General features: G+C 35.7%; 1 protein-coding gene across 1 annotated transcript in view; it reads left to right on the plus strand.

Annotated features, from left to right (window-relative positions):
• Positions 1-7,746: 7,746 nt before the first annotated feature.
• Positions 7,747-20,362, plus strand: part of LOC145693717 (growth hormone-regulated TBC protein 1-A) — a gene marked incomplete at its 5' end in the record, with an annotated part of 42,482 nt that continues 29,866 nt past the window's right edge. The window contains 2 exon segments of the mRNA XM_081770001.1: positions 7,747-8,282; positions 14,642-14,843. Of these exon segments, the coding sequence (XP_081626127.1) occupies positions 8,263-8,282; positions 14,642-14,843 (222 nt within the window).

Below are 20,362 nucleotides of genomic sequence, written 5' to 3' on the forward strand. Positions count from 1 at the left end.
ATGTTACTGAACGAAACAACAACAAACTCAAAATCAAATTAACTTAGGCAATAGCATACGTCTCGAAGTTTCCAATAATTATTAGTTAGTTAATAGGTTCATGTCTCATAAGTCAATGCTGCTAAACGCCTTAATTAACTGAAATTAAGCAACTATTATTAAATCTTACAGTATGTTCTTATATTTTAATAAACGCTGCTAACAAACGCAAATTCAATTTCCGGTTGTATCCTAAAAGTTTCACGTTAAGGATGGCGCATTTTGTTAAAATGAATCACAATTTAATTTGTAATGGTTCAACATGTTCTAACCCCTTAATGCTTCTGCCATTGGTGCAAACAAAACCATGGTGCCGTATTCACTAAAGTTATCATCATCTTTACTGCAAACATATTTCCGTTTTTAAGTACAAATTTCGCATGTCATAATTTTTAATGTTATTGCCTTTCGTGCTAAGGCGTACAATTTTAATTTCCGGGCAGGTCTACCCGCATAAACAAAGTCACCTTAACAACGGCGTGCGGATTTAATTTCCGCGTAAACCTAACAATAGTGCGTGGGTTCAAATTCCGAGCGGGCATACGCATATAAGCAAAGTCACCTTAACAGCGGTGTTCGAGTTCAAATCCCAGGTGCGCTTACGCGTATAAGCAATTAGCCTTAAATGCCCTACAACAACAACGCTGCAAAGGTTTATATTTAATCTCGGGTTTTATTCAATGTTACTCCAATCCAGTTAGCTATAAAATATTCTCCCCCATTCAAATGTATTCTGCAATATTTAAATATATCTTTCACGCCATTTCCCTCAAAATTTGACGGACTAAACAAATTAAGTTATTTTTTTCACTGTATATAAATCAAATTTCCACCCAGACAAACTCAAACAAAGTGATTATTAAAAATAAAATATATGATTAAGGTCGCTTCATATAAGCATTGTCTCTAGTTCAAACCTTGAATCGGTCATAAATAAACAAACGAAATGTATATCAGTTTTCTTATGCATCTCTATATCAATTTTAAACTTATAAATATTCTTTCAACAAGAAACAAAAATAAGATTATGTATGTGTTTTCAATAACCATATTAAAACAATAAAATTACATTTCTTCTTCTATACTTATTTTTTCTTTCTTTCATCGAATAATCCCGTACTAATTATTATATAATTCTCTTCAATCATTTGTTTTCATTACTTTAATACAAAATCAACTATAATAGAAAATTGTGGTTCTATGCCATCTGTCGGAGAAATTTTAAATTAACTTTAGTTTAGTTTAAGCCGTGTGCCGTGTTGACGTATTTATTATTAGTCCTGAATATATATTTATATTTTAAAAGGTAAAATATGATATATATTTCTTTTTAGCCATTAAATACTACTGATAGCATTAAATAAGTACCCTTCTCGCAGTTGTGTTCTGTTAATAAAACATAATTTGTGAGAGCATAGTTGATTCTTCTTCTATTAGTAAACCACCAAACGTTCATTATATTACAAATCCCTAAGGGGGACCCACCAACACATATGACCCTTCAGTTGAACATAATTATCATCATTATGTTATTACCTATTCAGAAAAACCCGCAATTGTAGGAACTAACTAACTAATGGGGAACTTTAACACATGTCAATGTATATGGTAAAAACACATAATTCTCTTTTTGCTATAATATAATACTGCTAAAATCTCGAGTCGCCTATAACTAATGGGCCCCGCCAATTATAGCTACGTAATTTTCCTTTTGCTATAATGTAATATACTGTTAAAATCTACGTAAACCTGGGGGCCGCGGTGGCTCGGTGGTAAAGCGTTCACCTTTGGTGTTTGGGGATCCCGGGTTCACACCAAATATTTCAACATTTTCATGACAAACATTGTTTGGATTTATTTTTTTTATAAATTGTGGTGGACAAATATCGTACATATGAAAATTTCTCGGGGTTCTCCCGTTTCCTCCCACTTCCTATATACTTTTAAGAGCTTATTTTAGCTCCCATATTTAGTTCAAACACCTTATTTTTAACAACGAGTTTGCACAGCAAACGATTTATTTTGCTAGTTCGAAAATACAATTTGCTCCGACTAATTTATTAGGAGAATATAAAAATAAGAAACGACCCAAAAAATAATCACCGTCTCCTTTAGCCTAACCGGCATAATTGTGGGGACTCAAAAATTTCTAAGTAATCCTGTGACTGGGACCCGCCAGTTATACTGTTATACTGCAAATAGGACTACATAATTTCCTTGTAATACAATACTGTTTAAATCTAGAGGAACCCATAACTAAGGGGGGACGGGCCCCCGTTACTTGTAAAAATATACTACAAATAGTCGTACGTAATTCTCTTTTGCTATAATACTGGTAAATTTGGGCAATCTATCTGACAGGCAAAATCCACTTAGTTGGAGGGATATAGTACAAATAGGACTACATAATTTCATTTTTTGCTATAATACTGTTTAAATCTATGTTGGTCTATCTGAGAGGCAAAACCCCCTCGTTGAGGGACATGGGCTCTATCTGGGAGGCAAAAGCCACTTAGTTGGAGGGACATCATTTCAATTCGCTTCATTGTAATACAATACTGCTAAAATCTAGAGGAACCCATAACTATGGGGGAAGGGCTCCCCGTTACTTGTAAAAATATACTACAAATAGACGTACATAATTCTCTTTTTGCTATAAGATAATACTGTTAAAATCTAGAATCGCCTATAAATAATGGGCCCCGCCAGTTATAGCTACGTAATTTTCCTTTTGCTTTGCGGATATACAACAGGTTTTCAAGTCAAAAGACAGTGTTCAATAACCAATGTATTTAGGGGTTTCCGTAAAATTTTCTGTCTTGACATTAAAGCTATTGTTTGCGCTATGTTGCTAGCACCCACGCAAATAACTAACATTCAGTAATATTTACTATTAAAACACGATAATGTTGGGGAAAAGCGCTCCCCCCAAGACTAAAACATTTCTTTCTTTCTGCACATACTAGTCTTAGTTCAAACATTTGCGCTCCTAAAAAGATTATCAGTTGTGTTACCAAAGCGTAGTAGTAGTATGTCATCTATTGGCAAATGAGCTTACTTAAACAGTTCAAGTCCCATCTGTACAACGTACATATATATATATTAGGTATAACTGATTTAAAGTGCTCGGTATAACAGTTAAAAAATCGTAACAAATGAATCAAACATATTGTAATTAAGCATCCTATAATTAAGCAAATAAAACTCTACAAGTAAATGGTCCGTCTATTATTTGTAGGTTCACATTTTTAATATGTTCGCAATTTTCGAAATTATTTGTAGGTTCACACTACAAGTGTTCTGAGCTTGCTTCGCATACAATCCAATAAATAAGTTGAATTTGCTACGCGAAAGAATGAATGAAATAAAATAACACGACCCAATAAAATATTTTTAAAAACGAGTTTGTGTAACAAACTATTTATTTTACAAGTTTACAGCGTAGCTGATATTAGCTTGTGTACCAAGCATGAAAAAATGCAAATAACACCGATTTTAAAACGTTCACAAATAAATTTGTTCAGAGTATAACATACGATCCGTAAAAAATAATAATAATAATAATAATAATAATAATAATAATAATAATAATAATAATAATAATAATAATAATAATAATAATAACTTTAGTAATCGAAAATCGCAATTACATTTCAAGCGTTTTCAGTATATCGCAAAGCTTATCCTCTTGCATAATTACAAAAAATGGTCGTAGGTTTATTTCCCGGATAATGTTTCTCAGAAGCAACTCGTGTAGTTTTTCAATAATTATTCAAAAAACTCATTATTATTATAATTAAGTGAATAATACATGACATTTAAAAAGTTCTCACCTTAAAAATCAGAGTTCGTTCTGTTAAATCACTCACAAAAAAGTTCAACACACAAAAGATCAACACACACACACTATGAAACGGTGTAAAAACAATAATAACAAACTTTATTTTAATACTGTATATATATATAAGGATTTCATTATGTCCCTCCCCCAAGCATCATGTTTTCACCGGGTTTTCAACCCGATTTCATTAATTATAAATAAATAAATAAGGTCATCATATCCGCTAACATCGTTTATTCATTCATTGCCACAGCGAAAAATCTAAAAATTTCTTATTTTCAAGTTCGTCAACCGCTGGAGAAATCTCATTCAGACAGGGTATCGAACGATCAACATTCAGGACAGGCTATATACGGTTTTCATCTAATTAAGGAAAAATGCTTACATGTTCATCAGATATTAGATATTCTGCCAAAAATCAGATATTGCCACAAAAATACATCTTCTAAAGGGGGAAGAAACATAAAATTTCTATCTGTCTTCTTCATCACTGCCGATAAGTATCGTAGTGACAATCATAGTTAATGGAAAAATATTTCAGTATGTCATCAGTCAAAGTTCCAACAAACAAGGGAGAAAGTGTCTAAGGTTATTCCAGTACAAGCGGAAATAAAATTAGAAAGTGCATTGACACTCTATACATGCGTGTCACAAGTCATAGTTCTAACGGAAGCAAGGAGAAAGCGTGTAAGGCAACGACCCGGAAATAATGGAATTTACAAAAATAAAGCGCTGTTCATTCTAAGACAGCCTTCTCTCAGAGACGGAAGAACAATTCACTCGCTCCGTATTTCAAACTTGGCTGTAAACACGGAGTTAACTATAAGGAATAAAAATAATGAATATTAACAAAATAAATAAAGCATTCAATCATACACACACATTTCGTATTTCCCATATGTTTTTTTTTCTCGCCAATTTACATGTGAGAATTGCAATAATTCTCAGTACAATACAACGTTCACCTTTGGTGCTTGGGGGTCCCTGGTTCAGTCCCCGTACAATACAACATTCACCTCTGGTGGTAAGGGTCCCCATACTATACAGCATTCATCTCTGGTGCTAAGGGTCCCCGTACAATGCAACGTTCATCTCTTGTGCTAAGGGTACCAGGCTCATTTTCAGTACAATACAGCATTCACCACTGTTACTAAAGATCCCATATTCATTCCCCGTACAATACAACGTTCATCTCTGGTGTTAAGGGTACCAGGCTCATTTTCAGTACAATACAACATTCACCACTATTGCTAAGGGTCCCATATTCAATCCCCGTACAATGCAACGTTCATCTCTGGTGTTAAGGGTCCCCGTACAATGCAACGTTCATCTCTGGTGTTAAGGGTCCCGGGTTCGATCCCAGTGCGTATCACACATTATAAGTGTTCTGAGCTTCTTATTTTTAACAAATAAAATAATCACCATCTCCTTTAGCCTAACAGGTGGGACTCAAAGATTTCATTTTCTTTTTATTCTATCACATATTGTTCGTGTAATCTTTTATTCTCTCTCACATATTGCTCGTGTAATCTTTTTATTCTCTCTCACATATTGTTCGTGTAATCTTTTATTCTCTCTCACATATTGTTCGTGTAATCTTTTATTCTCTCTCACATATTGTTCGTGTAATCTTTTATTCTCTCTCACATATTGTTCGTGTAATCTTTTATTCTCTCAAAATGACGTATCAACAGATTTAATTCAAATTTCCATTATTATTATTTTTAAAAATACCCAGTATAAAGTCTCTACAGACACGCATACAAACTCAAAAAAGAGGACACGACCTTTTCCAACAATACAGACATGTCATCACAACTAAAAACAAAAATATAACAACTTTCCAATACACGTAACCAGGTCAACAAACCCTAATGACCTAACACTACCGGCTGCCAACACAGCCCGTGAAAGGACATGACTTTCTATATTAAATATAAAACATAACGGTACTGGAAGAAAAAGAGCGGCGGTCCTACTCATTTTTACATTGAATATCAAACAACATTAACAATGGAAAGGATTTGGAAAGGTATCGGCCAGGACCTGCTTAGTAGGTGCCATCCCGGCATTTCTAGTAGGACTGAGGGAAACCCTGGAAAACCTCAGTCAGGATGGAAGGAAGCGGGATTCGAAGCCACGACCTCCCGGATGCGAAGCCAACGCTCTACCACTTGAGCTATTAGTGTCGAATTCATATTTTCGCGGTCGCTGAAATCAATGGTGAAACTCCAGTCGCATTAACTTCCAAATTCACGCTATTCGGCTCCAGGTCGGTGGTCACCGAAATGGGGGTGAGATACCAAGACATATAAAAGTAATCCAAAATGACCGATATTAGTGTCAAATCCATAGTTTTCGCGGTCGCTGAAATCAATGGTGACACTTCCGTTAGCGGTGACTTGTAAGTATGTGGGCCGGGAGTCAGCGGGGGGTGGATACCGAGACATGTAAAAAATATCCCAAAATGACCGATATTAGTATCAAATCCATAGTTTTCGCGGTCGCTGAGATCAATGGTGATACTCCCACAGGCGTTGACTTCCAAATACAGCCCCTGTGCGAAGCATGTGTATATTCAACTAGTTTAACAATATATGCGTTCCTTTCTCTGTTGAATCAAATGCTAACAGAACTTTTTTTCAACATAATTTTTTGTTTTTGTTATTCCGTCAACTACTGCCGATTCCAAATGACAGGTTAAAGGAGCAACAGAAACTTGTCCTTGAAATAACATGTTTGATACTGTAAGGATGCGATGACGAAAAGTTATGATTAAAAATGTCCACTCTGTTACACAACGGCACTTATGCTTTTGAAAGCTTGAAATTTTACTAACTAGTAGCAGGAATTCTGAGAATTACATAACTTTTCTTGAAATTTCGAATTCCCTGACTCTTCCAGAATACCTCGCTTACCTCACCACCATATTGCAAGTAATACAAATCTCCTCATAAGAAAGAGTAAGCAAAAGCTTTCTGTAGTTTTCTTTTTAATTTTTAAGCTGATCCTTCTTTTTGTCATTTCATTTTGTTTTATCCTTCCTTAATTTTTTTCATTTCTGGTCTGGCTACGTGCCTGCTTCGTCGGGATGGGATGTTTCTTTGCTGTATCTTTTGATATGGTATGATTTTCCGTGCAAAGATTTCAAATAAATGGTATATAGGAGGGATAATAATTATGTAGGGTATGTGCTACAAGGGCGCCGATCCTGGGGGGCTCGGGCCCCCTATTGTATTTATGAATATACAATATTTGGCATAATTTGAATGCAATTTGTCTTAAAATCCTCATATATATACCTTCTGCATCTGAATGCCCCCCCCCCCAAATTTACAGAGAAATCGGCGTCCTTGTGTACACCTCGGTAATAATTCCCGAGGGTAAAATTTCCTTGCTAAAGCGGCACCGACTCACTCTTTATGAAACTGCTGATTTTCTAAAAATTTTAGAAGGGACTGGAGGGCTGAAGCCCTATCAGCTCCAACCCTCTACGCACACTATTGCAAAATTCTTACATTTTTCTTGTATCATTTTTCCATCATTATTCACTGATATTCGTCTTTAGATTACAGAGATGTAAAATTCCTACAAAAAGAAAACTATGTAAGACATTTGAAAGATTTCAGTTATTTTTTAGTTTACCTCCTGAGAAAGTTCGGGATAGAATCCTAGTAGGCTATCTTCAATTCTGTACGAAAATTGTGAATATATATTAGTTCCAATTTATTGATCGGAAGGCTAAGTAACTTGCCGCATCTTTCAAGCTAAAAAAGAAAAAGAAAAACAATATGACGTTTTCCTTGATAATCAAGTCGGAATGAATGAATAAATTATCTTCATTTCTCTTTTTTAAAATCTTAACACAAAACTAGTTATATAGTTAATAACATTTTGATAATTTTATTTCAATTCTGAACTATTATGCTGAACTGAAATATTTTAAGTGAATATCGTTTGAAGGACTGTTTGAAAATATTTAGGAGAATTTTTAAATGCAAGCGAACTTAAATGCGCATTACGAAACTTGGTTAGTGGGCGTTCCCTTATCTCACAGTTGCAGATACCGTAATCTGATGCTGTGGTGTGATGATGAGGAATGCTTGCTTGGTTGAGCAGCGTGCGAAAGCAGAAGATAAAACGAAGAAGAGAGTGTGAGAGCAGAGCAGAATTCAGGGCAATGCATCCTGAAAATTGCTCGTTTGTTATGTGAATCAAGTAGTACAATCACCTGAAGGTTTCCTCATCTTGTGCTGATGACAGAAGTTTTCAACTAATTATTTTGTTATGCGAAAATTTGATAGATCCATGTATCTTCATTCGCAAAAACCACCGGGGAATTCTGCATTGATAAGTGTTCGCCAATTGGCAGGTCCTTCGGAATGGCTTCGTCTCACTTCAGGTAAAAAATGTATTTTACGTAAGAGTTTCAGACATATTCCACAATAGAAATATTAGAGAAATATAGCAATTATATTAATTCAAATCAGGAGAAACAAATGCTAAGTGCAAGGGTAAATAGGTGTAACTGTTATTCGTTGTTTGTAAACAACCTTAATCGGACGTTTTCCATTCAATAACCGAATTTGAATAATTAATTGTTAGTCTGTTATAGAAGTGCTGGTCTACAAGTAACATGTATTGTTGACTTTCTGTAAAAATTGTCTTTACTCTTCTAAGTCATCCATGAATGTGATTTTTTATGCAAATTTGTGTCATGAGAGAAGCAGATGAACTGTTTGTCGCTTACTTTTGGTCTTGTAATAAGTTCAATATTTATCCGATCAATGTTTGGTTGAAGGGTACCAACCTTTGAGTTGAAAAAAAAAATTAATTTCGTTAATTTTTGGTAATATTAGGTTAGGGGGGCTACTAACTACGTGCATTATTGTATTCATATATCCTTTCTAATATCCGCATTTCTAATTTCGACACTAGCGCTGTATCGTCGGACCGCACGGAAAATCGAAGAAAGAAAAAAAAAAACTATTAGGTTAGGTTAGACCTTCAAAACAGAGGCGGGCATTTATTACGAAGTTGGTCGTCCGCCTAGTCTTTGGCTAAAAGTGTAATAATTGATTCCTTTCTGTACCGAAGTTTAATATTTAATTCACATAGTATTGCCGAGCGAGCGTCAGTGAGTGAAGGCAGGTTAGAGCCTCACAGGGCACGTTATTTTCTGTCTTCATTACAGCTAAATGGGAAGGAGGATGTGTGTTCTAGAACCTTGCCGCCATGTTGGTTATGTTACTTACCGTTACATTGAAAATTATAACTTTCTCCACGTTTCTTAAGTTATTTGTTTACCGCATTTTGTACAATTTATTTTCTTTATTTATTAAGCCGTGAGTTTTATGTACTTTTTAATAGATTTTCCTAATTATCACTAGCCATGTTTACAAAACAAATGCTCATTACATTCTCATAATCCTACCATGAAGTAACCTTGCGCCAAGTAGTTCCCTCCGCTTGCCAAATAGTTCAATGTTTACAACTATTTATATAAGAAAATAAACGCAAATGTCGCTCTCCTTATACATTATCAAGCACACAAACAAGCGAATTAAACATTTCCCGGTAAATTTTCATTTTTTTTTTTCTAGAAACGGATGACCAATTTTGAATCTTAACCTCAGAGGCGTGTAAACACTTCCAGGAAATCGAAAAGAAAGGGATATTATTTACTTTCTCCCCCAAATCACTTGCTAGTGACTCTGACTCTTATACTGTCTCTAGAGTCACCAATGGGAGCATGAATTTGCATTGCTCTATGTAGATTCAGTGTAAAAGGACCTCAGTGTACGTACGCGATAACAAGCAAAAGACACTAACCAACTTCTAGTAAGTCGTCACTATAAAGCACGAACACTATCTAACCGAGTCAGGCCAGGAGCGCAGGAAGAGGGCCCGAAGGAGAACAGGCAACTCATTGTCGGCGGGTATAAAGATAATAAAGGATAGCGCAAAACATAGTATATGGCAAAAAAGATCATTTGTGTGGCTTTCAGGAGGACTTATGTGCGACCCAGAAAAGAGACCAAAATATATTGAATTGGGTTAGATTATACCTTCAAAACACAAACTACCGATTTTGAGTAGAAAATCGTTTACAATCGTGCAGAAATATACATGCCATTTCTACACAGCCTTCCCCGCGATTAAATCATAACAAGTGTACCTCTCCGCCAAATAGTTCCTTCTGTTTCCACACTGCCACTTACAAGATCGAAAACAATCAATAATTGCAACCACTTTCTTAACAACGACCGTTTTTCTCCTCACCCGACTTTCACTCTTTCCCCACAAACCAAAATAAATTTTCCAGTAGCTCATTTATCGTTATGAATACATTCTTACTGGACGTCATTACGTTAATGGCAGTTATAACGGGGTAAGATAAAGTCAAAATTTTTGTGCGTAGTTTTGTCATCTAAACTGTTCAAAACCGAAATTGAAATACTTTTGAATTACATATTTAGTTAAACATTACTGTAGCCTGAAGATTGTTACACAGTGTATTAGAGACCAATAGGCCACTTTTTACTTTGGCAAAATATGTATTTAATGAATAGTCATTCGTTCACATTGGGAATATTCAGTATACATGTCGCATCTGGGCTGCAATACCTCCACAACTGAAAAAAGACAACCAAAATAGAGATATTTTATATTCGTAACACATTGGGTGGCCTACTTTTATTGTCCGAAGTCACGCAGTCTTTCTCGATATTTGGAGGTCGAATGTCTTTCTAGAAGCTGTGGTTATTTTAATAACTTTGTAACTTCCAAACGCTAATATCGAAACCAAAGTTATGGCAATATAGCAGCCGAGGTGCGATGTTTATTAATACGCATTGGGACTGTAGTGTATTTTAACAAAATTTGTCTTCTAACTCTTTATTCGGATGGCATTAAATAACTCCCCCAAATCCATCGACGTCTCTGGAACCAGTACTGTGTCTTATTGTAAGCCGTTGTAAACCACCTTTCTTTATGCGTAAACCTACCGTCGCTGACGCGCCTTCTCCCTCACCCTCTCTCTGCCACTCGGGCCCCCTCCCTGCTGCGGTCTTGCTCTGACTCGGTGACCTTCGTGCTTTTTAGTCACCATCTAGCACAAGTTGATTCGTGTTTTATGCATTGTAACTTTCATGCCGTATGTCCATATTGTATATATATTCATAACTACATTACAAACCGATCTATAATGAGTAGCAAGTGAGCTAGGGTCACTACCAAGTGATTAGGGGAAAAAATTTAACACCCCTTCATTGTTATTATTTTCAATAAGCGACTTTCCTTGTTTTTAAAATATTATTCGTTATGGTTTCACGAGGGAATTTGTTTCCAAACACACTGGTAGGTGTAAGGGCCTGAGAGAGAGGAAAGGAAATAGCACAGAGAAACAATGTGCCGAATACATGGAGGTAGGTGCTAGTTCAGGGCAGTTAAAGTATTTTTAGGAAGTAACTGTGAGGTGTAAATTATGTATATTGTATAGCGTTTTTCTTCCAGAGGTTATATGGCACTGTAGAGCCTAACGTTTGGAACATTTGAAAATAACTTTACGAAACTGTATTAAAAAAGAAAAAAAAAAATCAGCCCTGAACCTGAAGAATAGTGACTAGAAAGATTGAAGCAAATATATTTACAGTTAAAATTCACGTTTCGATTCAGCTATATTGTGATGGTCAGATCACTCTCTTTCTGATATATATGGAGAAACAAGTACAAATCATATATATTGTAGGACTCCGTTTGGTTATCATTGCCATAAAATATGAAATATTATGTTATCAATTCCACTGAATGAAAAATAACTATGTATGTTTATATCTCAGTTGAATTGAGATATACAATAAATTTTGTTGAAGAGCAGACAGTGATCACCTAAGTTTTCAGCAATGTATTCAAAGGTGAAAGTGACTTTAAAGAAGTTAAAAATCAGTTGTAGAATGCAAAGAACGCATGTTTCAAAGTAGAAAACTCAAGTATTCCAGCGAATCGTAACCGGTCTGTTATCTGTTTTATAGCAATCCTTTAGTGTTTGTGAATTGCTTATTTTTTTAAAGAGGTTTTGTTGCTACTACATCCAAAAAATATTATGTATATAAAATACGCTGAAAATCAACACAACTTTAACCCTAGAACTCATACTCAAAAAACTTTACACTTTTACATAGGTGAGGTCCAGGAGACCCCATCCGGGCATCTCAGTGCAGGTAATTATAATTGCATGTTTCGATCACTGCAACATAAGAGCATTATCTGCTACTAGTACTAATGCTATTTTGACATATCCTCACTCATTTTGACAACAAAATTTTTCTGTATGTTTATCGTAAGACGTAAAGAATTCACCTAACTATTTACATGTACTTCTGTAGGAGTAACATGTTTTCATCTTTTCTTTTTTCTAAAGATATGCTTCTCCCTTCAAGATTTGTGCAACATCAAACATACCTTGTGTAATATCAAAATTTCATCAAACATATTTTGTGTAATAAAATACTCCCCCTGCGCCCTGTGGAGTAGTTGTTTTGAGGGCGCGTGCTAGTCCAGGTGTGTGTGAAACTCATTGCGTTGACGAGTCTAACTGTGAGGTATACTGTAATAGGTATATTGTACAATCTCCTGTGGTTAAAATACCTTATTCACCAGCTTCTGAATCAGAAAACAAGTTTCATTGCTATTAGAAAATTCGATTTCACTTGAACTATTTGTTACGGATCTCGTAAGCTCTGCCTTTTCGAAGTATCCTTCTGCATCACTTTCCTCACGACTATCTTCAGGACTTTCCTCATAAGATAAAATTCCGTCTTCTGTAAGCCACTCAGACACAACTTCTCTACTATCTTTTGGACTCACTGAACCTTCGATCTTCCTTTTCCTGAACTCATTTTCACTGACTAGTCGGCGTATCATGAAACTAACACCAAATTATACTCACACGTAATAATGTAACACTAACTTTACACGAAGTAGAGTATTTCCTCTACGCCATTAAAATTATGAATAACACAGGTTTATTATTGGCAAGAAGGTTCATAATCTGGGAAATATACAGCAAAAGGGCTACACAGAGAAAATGACAAAGCAAATACAATGAGTTCTCTTTATAATCAAATAGATATACGAGTTTTCGTTTGATAGACGAGTATTATGATCTAAAATGAAGTTCATTCATCAACGCAACTTATAAAACACCTGTAAAAACTCAAGTATATATTTGTATGGCAATAAAATGCATTTATCTAAGAACGATCATGTATAGCATTACAAACAATGAATTATTTCCTTTTGGAGTCTGAGAGACCCCATGTATGGAAACTTGGAGTAGTAATACAAAATAATAGAAATCTCGGAAATTGTTGCTTGCAAAATTACGTAAAATACAAAAACACATTTAGATATAAGATGTCACGAAAGATGAAGATTTGATGCAGATTTATTATACCACAAGGCGCTTTAATTACCTCTATGGGCTCTGCCAGACCCCACATATGCGTTCTAGGGTTAACAGTATAGTCCAGATCTGTATATATTCTAAAAATCGTCTCTTTGAACCCACGTTTGCCCTCACCGCTGGTCTCGCGGGCGTTTTTGGTGCGCAGGGTTTCTGGTTCAATTTCCAGGGAAAGAAGTTTTGATTTTGAATCATTACTGTGGTTCGAATTCCACTTTTAAACTTTAGGTTCATGGCTCATATAGCCTCAGTGCAGAGAAGAAATGCTAAACTCCAACTAAGCTCAACTTTTTTTTTTTTTTTCTCACGGTGAATGAAATCGAAAGTGTGATAGTGTGCGACTGGGTCGGGGATGGAAACCTGGTCTATTCTGTAAGCGCGCTGGTTCTTTACTATAGAGACTGACTGAATCGTCTACTATTGCAGACAAACTTAGAGATCTCGTGCCTCAACCACTACCCATCTCCCCCCATACAAGCCTTGGCTGATCATAGGAAGCACGTTCTCTTTAATGTTACCGTACCTCCGTAACACTTGTAGGCTATAGAACCTATAGAAAGAAACAAAATTCAGCATTTTTTTTTTTAAAGCAATGGATAGAAGATAAAAGAAACGGACAAGAGACAGATGTAGCCAGTGTTGAATTCAGAGTTTTGTATAAGGGGGCAATAAAAATTTAAGGAGGGGGAGGGGCTGTGTTCTAGATTGCAATAGAGCAACAGAAATCTGTCGCAACAAAACTCGCGACTTGTTATTGATTGGTCGGTTGCAATAACAACATAATGCTGTTTTCCTCGTAACTGACGTTGTGAAGCGTTTGTGTACGTCTATACCTAATTTTCAAGTTTTTATTTAATTTTAACTTGTACAGGAACGCGGTTTGTTAATTAGAACAGTTAGAAACTAATTTTCTTTTTTTTTTTTTTAAAAAAAAATCTTTGCTTTTAAGACACTTTTATTTCCGAAATAATTAAACAGAAAAAAGCAAATATGTCAATGCATGTGTATACATATTCTAGGGAGCGCATATATACTAGTATTCTAGGGAGACTCAGCCCCCCTTGAACATGCCTGAATTCAACACTGGATGTGGCAACGTTGATTTTTAGGTAACATGGGTCATAAATCTCTAAGTATGTCACCAAGAACAGCAGGGAGAGTTTTGAGGACTTTCCAGATTGCAGGGAAAAAGTATTTCTATCTATTTCTGCAAGTATAAGTATAAGAATGTAGGTAGTAAGTCTTGAGACCTCGATTGCGTAAGTACTAATTCTAATTACCATTCTATTTTGTAGTAAAGTTGACGAATATGGGTTCGAAAGACCGGACGACTTTGACTATGAGACGTATGAAGAGTTCATGGCACAATATCTGCATGTTCTGACGAAGAGGGCGAAGAAATGGAGCGACTTAATTGGACAAGGAAAGTCTTTAAAGCGAAGTCTTACAGTCAAGAGATATATAAGGAAAGGAATTCCAGGCGAATATCGAGGCCAGGTAAGTTTCAATTTTAACTCTACGATGTAAGTGGTGTAAAGTTGTGAATGTGTCACTACATTTCTTAAATAAATAAATATTTTTACCTGTCATTTACTTGTGGATGCCATGGAGTACATATTACATATAATAGTCTTACCTTATATCTAAAATTTGAGTATTTGTTGTTAAATAGTTTCAGTAATCTCTGCTACTTTCGTCAGTAACTTCTTACAAAACTGCTAAAATTCTGTTCTGACCTCCACAGCTGTCGCTCCAGGCAATAAAATGACGTCTGTCGAATGAAAGATTTTTCAGATATTTTAGTAGGGAAATTGGGATTTCCTTAGTTTCCCGAGATGCAACAATCTTGTGCCAAAGATGCATGATTGCATGTTTCTCGTATTGTGCAGCCCTAAATTACAAACTTAGAGTTGTCTTTTATAATAAGTCACACGTGCAAAGAAAATAAATGAAATGAAGTCTTTTATAATAAGTCACACGTGCAAAGAAAATAAATGAAATGAAATCTTTGAGGTTTACATCCCACGGTTATACCGATTTGGCTAAAGGAGACGGTGATTATGAGAAATGCGTGAAATGGTGGAATGAAGTGGGAGAAAACGGGAGAACCCATGAGCACGGTGTTTGTCCACCACAAAGTCCACACGTCGCGGGCTGGGATCGAACCAGGGACCCCAAGCACGGTTGGTGAACGCTCTACCACTGAGCCCCCCCCCCCCCCACGTGCAAAGAGTCGCAGGCATTGAGAACAGGCCAGAAGTGATGCATGTCATTTGTTTGCTCTTTACTAAGTGTTTTTTCTTAGCACTTATACAAGCTTCCACTTGACAATGGTGAAATTTTTCTCTAACGTCCATTCCGTAATATTCTCTTCGTTGTATGCTCTTTTCCTTCACCGGTTTTGGTTCCAAGACTATCGCAAAGTGTGCAAACACCCTTCTATGTCTGCTTAAAACGAAATTCAAATGTGTTTTAAAAATACTTTCGTAGACAGTTTTACCACCAAGAGATATACAGGGTTAGCATAAATGATTCATTCATAAATGAAAAAGGCTATATTTTCAAAAGTATTACAAGTACACATATAAAAGGTACATGAAAAGAACCGGAACTCACCAAGTTTATACAGCCGCTAAAATGTTTAATATGTGCCCCTTTGGTGACACGACACACGTTCAGACGTCTTTTTTTCTTGCTTTCTCTCCATTTTCGACAGGTACTAACCTCGTACGCCACACTGCCACACCCAATCGGAAAGATAATGGACTCTTGCTACCACCTAGAATACACAATACAAACTTGGTGAGTTTGTGTTTTTTTATATATACATCTTTCATGTGTGTACGTGTAATACTTTCGTAAATAAAGCCTTTTGGAAATGAATGAATCATTTATGCTAGCCCGGTATTTCCACTGGGACACTTCTCAATATATGCTTGCTTGTAGTAGTATGAGAGCACGTGGTTTTCTTCACACGCATTCGTATTTACAAATATAGACCACGTGTAGGATATTACACTAGAAACAAAATAATATTACAATGAGAGAACTTAATTGAATAAAGTAGGTTTTTTGTAGAAGAAAAAAGCAAACCTTCCCGTTTATTTTCTCAAAAATGTAGGTTTTTTTTTGCGCATCATGTCATTGGAAATAAGAATACGAGAATAATTCTTTCATGTAGAATGTGAAGAAAAATAATTATCACAAAATTCGAACCAAAAAGAGTTGTTAGACTTTTCTAACATACCATTTGGATAATAATAATAATAAAATTTCCGGAACTGAGAACGTCATCTAAGCGTAATGTTATATCGAATTCGAAATTTGGCGTTAGTACTTTTATGTCTGTTCCTTTGTTCACAGTCATATTGTGTTCTTGCTTGCGAGTTTGGCTTTCCACGAGCCGAAAACTCGTATGCGTAAAGAATATGCGTAATTTTCATGCATTGATAAGACAGCAATTGGGTAACTAAAGCAACACTAAAGAAGTTGGGTTGCATAACTAAAGTTAAGAAAAATCGTATAAAAACTGTACCGAATGTAATTTTGAATATGTTCTTTTATGATGATGCCTTATTATTATGGTGTCAAAGATTGTAAGTGACGCATTTTTATAACAAAACGAAAGAGAAGTTTTACTCATCAGTGTGTCCCTTCTCGTTTAACTGGATGTGTGTTTCATGTCTCTGTTACTGTTATCAACAAATCCAAATATCCACAAAACCAGAAGTATGGCGTTCTCCTACATCATTTTAGTGAAGATCAGAACTGTCCAAGTGGTGGCTCGCCAAACCATTTTCTGCGGCCCACACGATTGTTGTTACTCATAATATTTTCATTATCTTTATTCATTCTTTTAATGTTTCCACTCTTCTTTCGAAATAAGGCATCCATTTAGCGCTTCAGTACAAGGCGCGGGCATCCACGGCAACACTGCAGTCGGAAATGTAACTACAGGCACACGATTACTTCAATAAACCAAACCAAACTAATACCTCTGGTCTAGCTTTGTAAAGTAGACCCTTTCTTCCTCGAACTCTGTCTAGAAGCCATAGCGCGCAAGAAATACACCACTTTCTGTCCTGTCATAAACACACATACGAACTGATTTTTAGAATGAAACGAAGATGGTATTGAACGTCAAGCAAAACTTTCTCATCCCCTCTTGTCATGTTTTGGGTTCAGTAAAGGTCAGAGCTCAATTTACCGTGTAATGCTTGTACTGACAACAATTCTCCAGTCTGTCCTATAACGTTTGAAGTTTTGGAACTGTGTCCGTTTTTATTCTTTATTTTAATTCTTTCTTTTTAAAAGAAAAATGTCTTCGGGTTTCTAGCATTCGTCATTTATGTGATTGATTGACCGCTGAAGTGAAGTGTTTCTTGTGCAAGTGTTCATTTTGTTTTGAGTTTGTTGCATTGGCGAAATGAGTGGAAGAAAACGTAAAATAGAAAATGAAAATCAAGTATATCAGGAACGTTGGGAAAATGACTATTTCATAACAAATCACATGTGAAAGCTGCAATGTTTAATATGCATGCAGATTGCGTCTGTGGCTAAAGAATACAATATGAAGAGACATATACATGAAAGTAAATTCAATAAATATAAAGGTGGGTCTCGAAAAGTGTTGATGGAAGATTTGAATCATGAAACAGGTATGTTTATTAAAGTAAATACAATTCAAACCTACGCGTTGGATGCTTCGTATGCCGTTTCTCTGGAACTTGCTAAAGCCAAAAGTCTTTCCAAAGACAGAGTTATAATGAAGAAATGCACAGTAGAAATGGCAAAGACTTGATGACACAAAATTAGCGAATCATTTCGAATCTGTGTCGCTTTCTCATCAGCTGTACAGAGAATCACTTCGAATCTGTATCGCTTTCTCATCAGCTGTACAGAGAATCACTTCGAATCTGTATCGCTTTCTTATCAGCTGTACAGAGAATCACTTCGAATCTGTATCGCTTTCTCATCAGCTGTACAGAGAATCACTTCGAATCTGTATCGCTTTCTCATCAGCTGTACAGAGAAGAGTATTAGAAATGGGTGATCGAGTGCAAAAAAATTGAAACGAAATCGAGAAGTGCCGTTGCTTCTCTTTGTGTCTTGATGAAAGTACCGATTAGACAGATGTAAGTCAGCTAATGATTTTTGTACAAACAACACAAGAAGATTTTTCGAGTATAGAGGAGCTGTTAAACGTGTGTCCTCTTCGCGGCACAGCAAAGGGAACCGACATTTAAGAAGCAGTTAAACTTCTGTAGAAAAAATTGATGGTTTTGAGAAATGTTCAGCAATTGTAACAGATGGTATACCAGCGATGATGGAGAAGTCTCGTCTAGTAGGCCTTTTGAGACGAAATGGTATAAATTGCCCTGCATTTCATTGTATTATTCGTCAAGAAACTCTTTGTGGTAAATCATTAAAGCAAGACGAAGTCCTCAACAAGATTGTCAAAACTATCAATATAATAAGAAGTGATAATAGAGCTCTTTTACATCGCCAGTTTCGTCAATTTTTAGAAGACACGGAATCAGAGTATGGAGACCTACTTCTTTACAATCACGTTAGGTGGTTAAGTGGAGGAAATTGTCTTAAAAGATTTTTTGAACTAAGGAAAGAAATCCCTGATTTTCTTAGCCAGTTCGTTCCATATGATTAGAAAAGGAGCATCGAAGTGCTGACTTTCTTCCACATTTATCATTTCTAATAGGGTTTGAAAAAAGCCCGTTTCTTTTAAATAAAGAAACTAACCCCCCTGGGCTCATATGGTTTTTTCGGGTCTAATTTTTTTTTTTTTTTCCGAAATATTTCAATGTCTTTGGGGTAAAAGTGTTAAAATGTGATTTATATTTCAAGATTGTCATTGTCACAACCTGCAACAACTTTTCTATTCACTGCTGTTTTGAATAAAAAAGGGCCGTCATTTGGAAATTTCACATTGGATCGAAGAGAAAATCTATACACCAAATTTAGAATGTTTCGTGCTTCTACCCACAAAATTTCAACTTAAAAGGCCGAAAATTCCACCCTGTAGTGTGAATACCCGCTATTTTGAAAAAATGGCCGCCATTTTGGAATTTTACGTTTGATCGCCGCGTGCTTCCACCCCGGAATTTTGACCTAAAACACGGATAACAGCTATGATATTTTACGGTGGATCGCCGCCAAAATCTATACAGAAAATTTAGAATTGTCTCGTGCTTGTATCCTGAAAATTTAAACTTAAAAGACCGAAAGTTGTACCTTGTAGTGTGTGTGGTACAGGCAGACAAACGAGCAAATGTAGATCGAGTCATCTCAGGAGCCTCAGTGACGTTCGCCCAATATGATTACCAAATATATTAATTTATAACAAAGATATACTTTTTATTTTATGAAATAAAGGTTTCAGAATATCTTATATAACATAAATATATTCCAGCTTAAAATAAATAGTTTTATTGTTGAAGTATTCACTTTATTCACTTCTGATGCTTTGTGCGTTCAATTGCGGGAACTTTCCGAGCACTTCTTTCACGACGGAGTTTTCCCGAAAATGCAGCTTTCTTTACTGTACATCGAAACTACCACTAGTAAGCGGAAGCACTTGAATTCAGCACTTGAATTAGTAAGCGTTACGAAGTCTTCGGAATTCCGAGCATTAAGCTTCGTAAATTTGATAAGATATTTTTACACTGTTGTAGGTGTTAAATCTACAGAATACTTATTTCAAGAGTAGCAACAAATGACTGATTTAAACTGTTGGAAAACTAAATTTTACTGAAAAATACTCGTGTTACCATCAAATATAAGAAATAATACTAATAGTTTTACTAATGTATTTAGATATTTACTGGTAGTATCGGCACCTATCACCTTAAACCCGTCAAATGTATGAGGGATAACGTTCCTTGGCGTCACCGAGTGGGCGAGCACACGATTCACAGAAAGTTTTTTTTTTCTAAAATATAAAATTGCATATTTTACTTCAAATAAGCTACAAACATAATCCATACATTAATTTGTTCTAT

Source organism: Thermobia domestica, chromosome 8, assembly GCF_964235325.1.
Source record: "Thermobia domestica chromosome 8, izTheDome1.hap1.1, whole genome shotgun sequence".
Classification (NCBI taxonomy): domain Eukaryota; kingdom Metazoa; phylum Arthropoda; class Insecta; order Zygentoma; family Lepismatidae; genus Thermobia; species Thermobia domestica.